Here is a 1,260-nt window from a genome sequence, read left to right as displayed (position 1 = left end):
GGGGGGGGAGGGGAGAGAAGGGGGGGGGCAAAACTCAGAAAGACCCAATCTTGCAAGAACTTTCAGTTTCCTCAGAAATTTCCCTAAACTTGGAGGAACACTTGCCCTACATGGGAAATCAGTAGTTCTGAGGATCTGTTCCTCTGTCTTAATCTTCATAGCAAACCCAACCTGAAGATCCCCTTACCTTCTGGATTGCTGCAGCCAAGAATCATCAACAGGTGGCGGTGCAGGGGTAGATATAGTGGTAGTGCTAATATCGCCAATGATTGCTAGAGCTTCTTTAAGGGCTTGGTACATGCGAAGCATCTCATCTCGCCTCTGAGCCTGTTCTGCTGACTCCTCCATCAAAGTATTTTGGTCTTCAGAGGAATACAAATGAGCCAGGAGTTCTGCATTTATGAATTCTTTCACCTGTAATATCAAACAAAAACCCCATTTCTGGGCTATCTAGTGGAAATATGGTATAGCATGAACACAGAAGTGACAGAAACAGCACAGTGTTGCTCTTGGAACACTGTTGCACCAAAGAGACTATTCCAGACTGTCCCAGGGGAGCGGGGATGCCGGGAGACCCCCGTGGCGGCAAAGGGCCCCGCTTACCTCCCGCAGGGCCGGAGGAGCCAAAAGGAGTCCACGTGCCGGCGCGGGCTGTCAGTTGGGCATTTATCTGGCTGCGGCTGAGCGGCGGGGGCGGGCCACGCCGGCCAGGAGAGACAAAAGGCGGCCCCACCGAGACAACGGGGCGGCTGAGAGGAGAGAGCTGGAGCGCGGAGCCCCAGCAGGCGGGGAGGTGGAGCGCGGACCCCCAGCGGGGGGGGAAGCACCCGCCCCCCACCGAGGGCGGGACGGAGGAGGAAACTGACAAGGACGGCTGCAAGCGGTGCAGCAGCGCAGCCGGGAGCAGCACATGGAGGGGAAGAGCTGGCTCCGTGAGGTGGGGCACAGCCGGTGGGGAAGCCGGCAGCGGAGCCAGGGGCAGGGCCGGCAGCAGTACCCAGGAAGGGGCTGGCGGGGCCCCGTACCACGGAGCTGACGGTGCAGGTAACCGTGGCGTCACCGGTAGGGGCAGCGAAGAGGCCAGCGGCACCCCGGAGAGGGAGGGGCCAAGTCGGCGGCTCTGCTGGAGGTAAGCCCGGCCCGAGGACCGCTGTTGACGGCCAGAGGTTTGAGGCAAGAGGGAGGCAAGGCGAGGACGGAGTAGAGGCCAGAAGAGGAAGACCCTAAGGTGGCGAATGGCCGGGGTGTAGGGGAGGATGG

At 60.2% G+C, this 1,260-nt stretch overlaps 1 protein-coding gene across 3 annotated transcripts in view; it reads right to left on the bottom strand.

Moving 5' to 3' along the window:
- LOC102384061 (dynamin-3-like) overlaps positions 1-1,260 on the bottom strand; it is a 104,908-nt gene that overhangs the window by 26,944 nt on the left and 76,704 nt on the right. For all 3 annotated transcript variants that reach the window (XM_006033248.3, XM_006033249.3, XM_025214999.1), the window contains exon 4: positions 188-414. In XM_006033248.3, the coding sequence (XP_006033310.1) occupies positions 188-414 (227 nt within the window). The remainder of the gene's footprint in view (positions 1-187; positions 415-1,260) is intronic.

The sequence above is a fragment of the Alligator sinensis genome, unplaced genomic scaffold (genome assembly GCF_000455745.1).
Source record: "Alligator sinensis unplaced genomic scaffold, ASM45574v1 scaffold899_1, whole genome shotgun sequence".
Lineage (NCBI taxonomy): Eukaryota > Metazoa > Chordata > Crocodylia > Alligatoridae > Alligator > Alligator sinensis.
The sequence above is the reverse complement of the archived record's forward strand: the minus strand, read 5'-3'. Positions and strand labels throughout refer to the sequence as shown.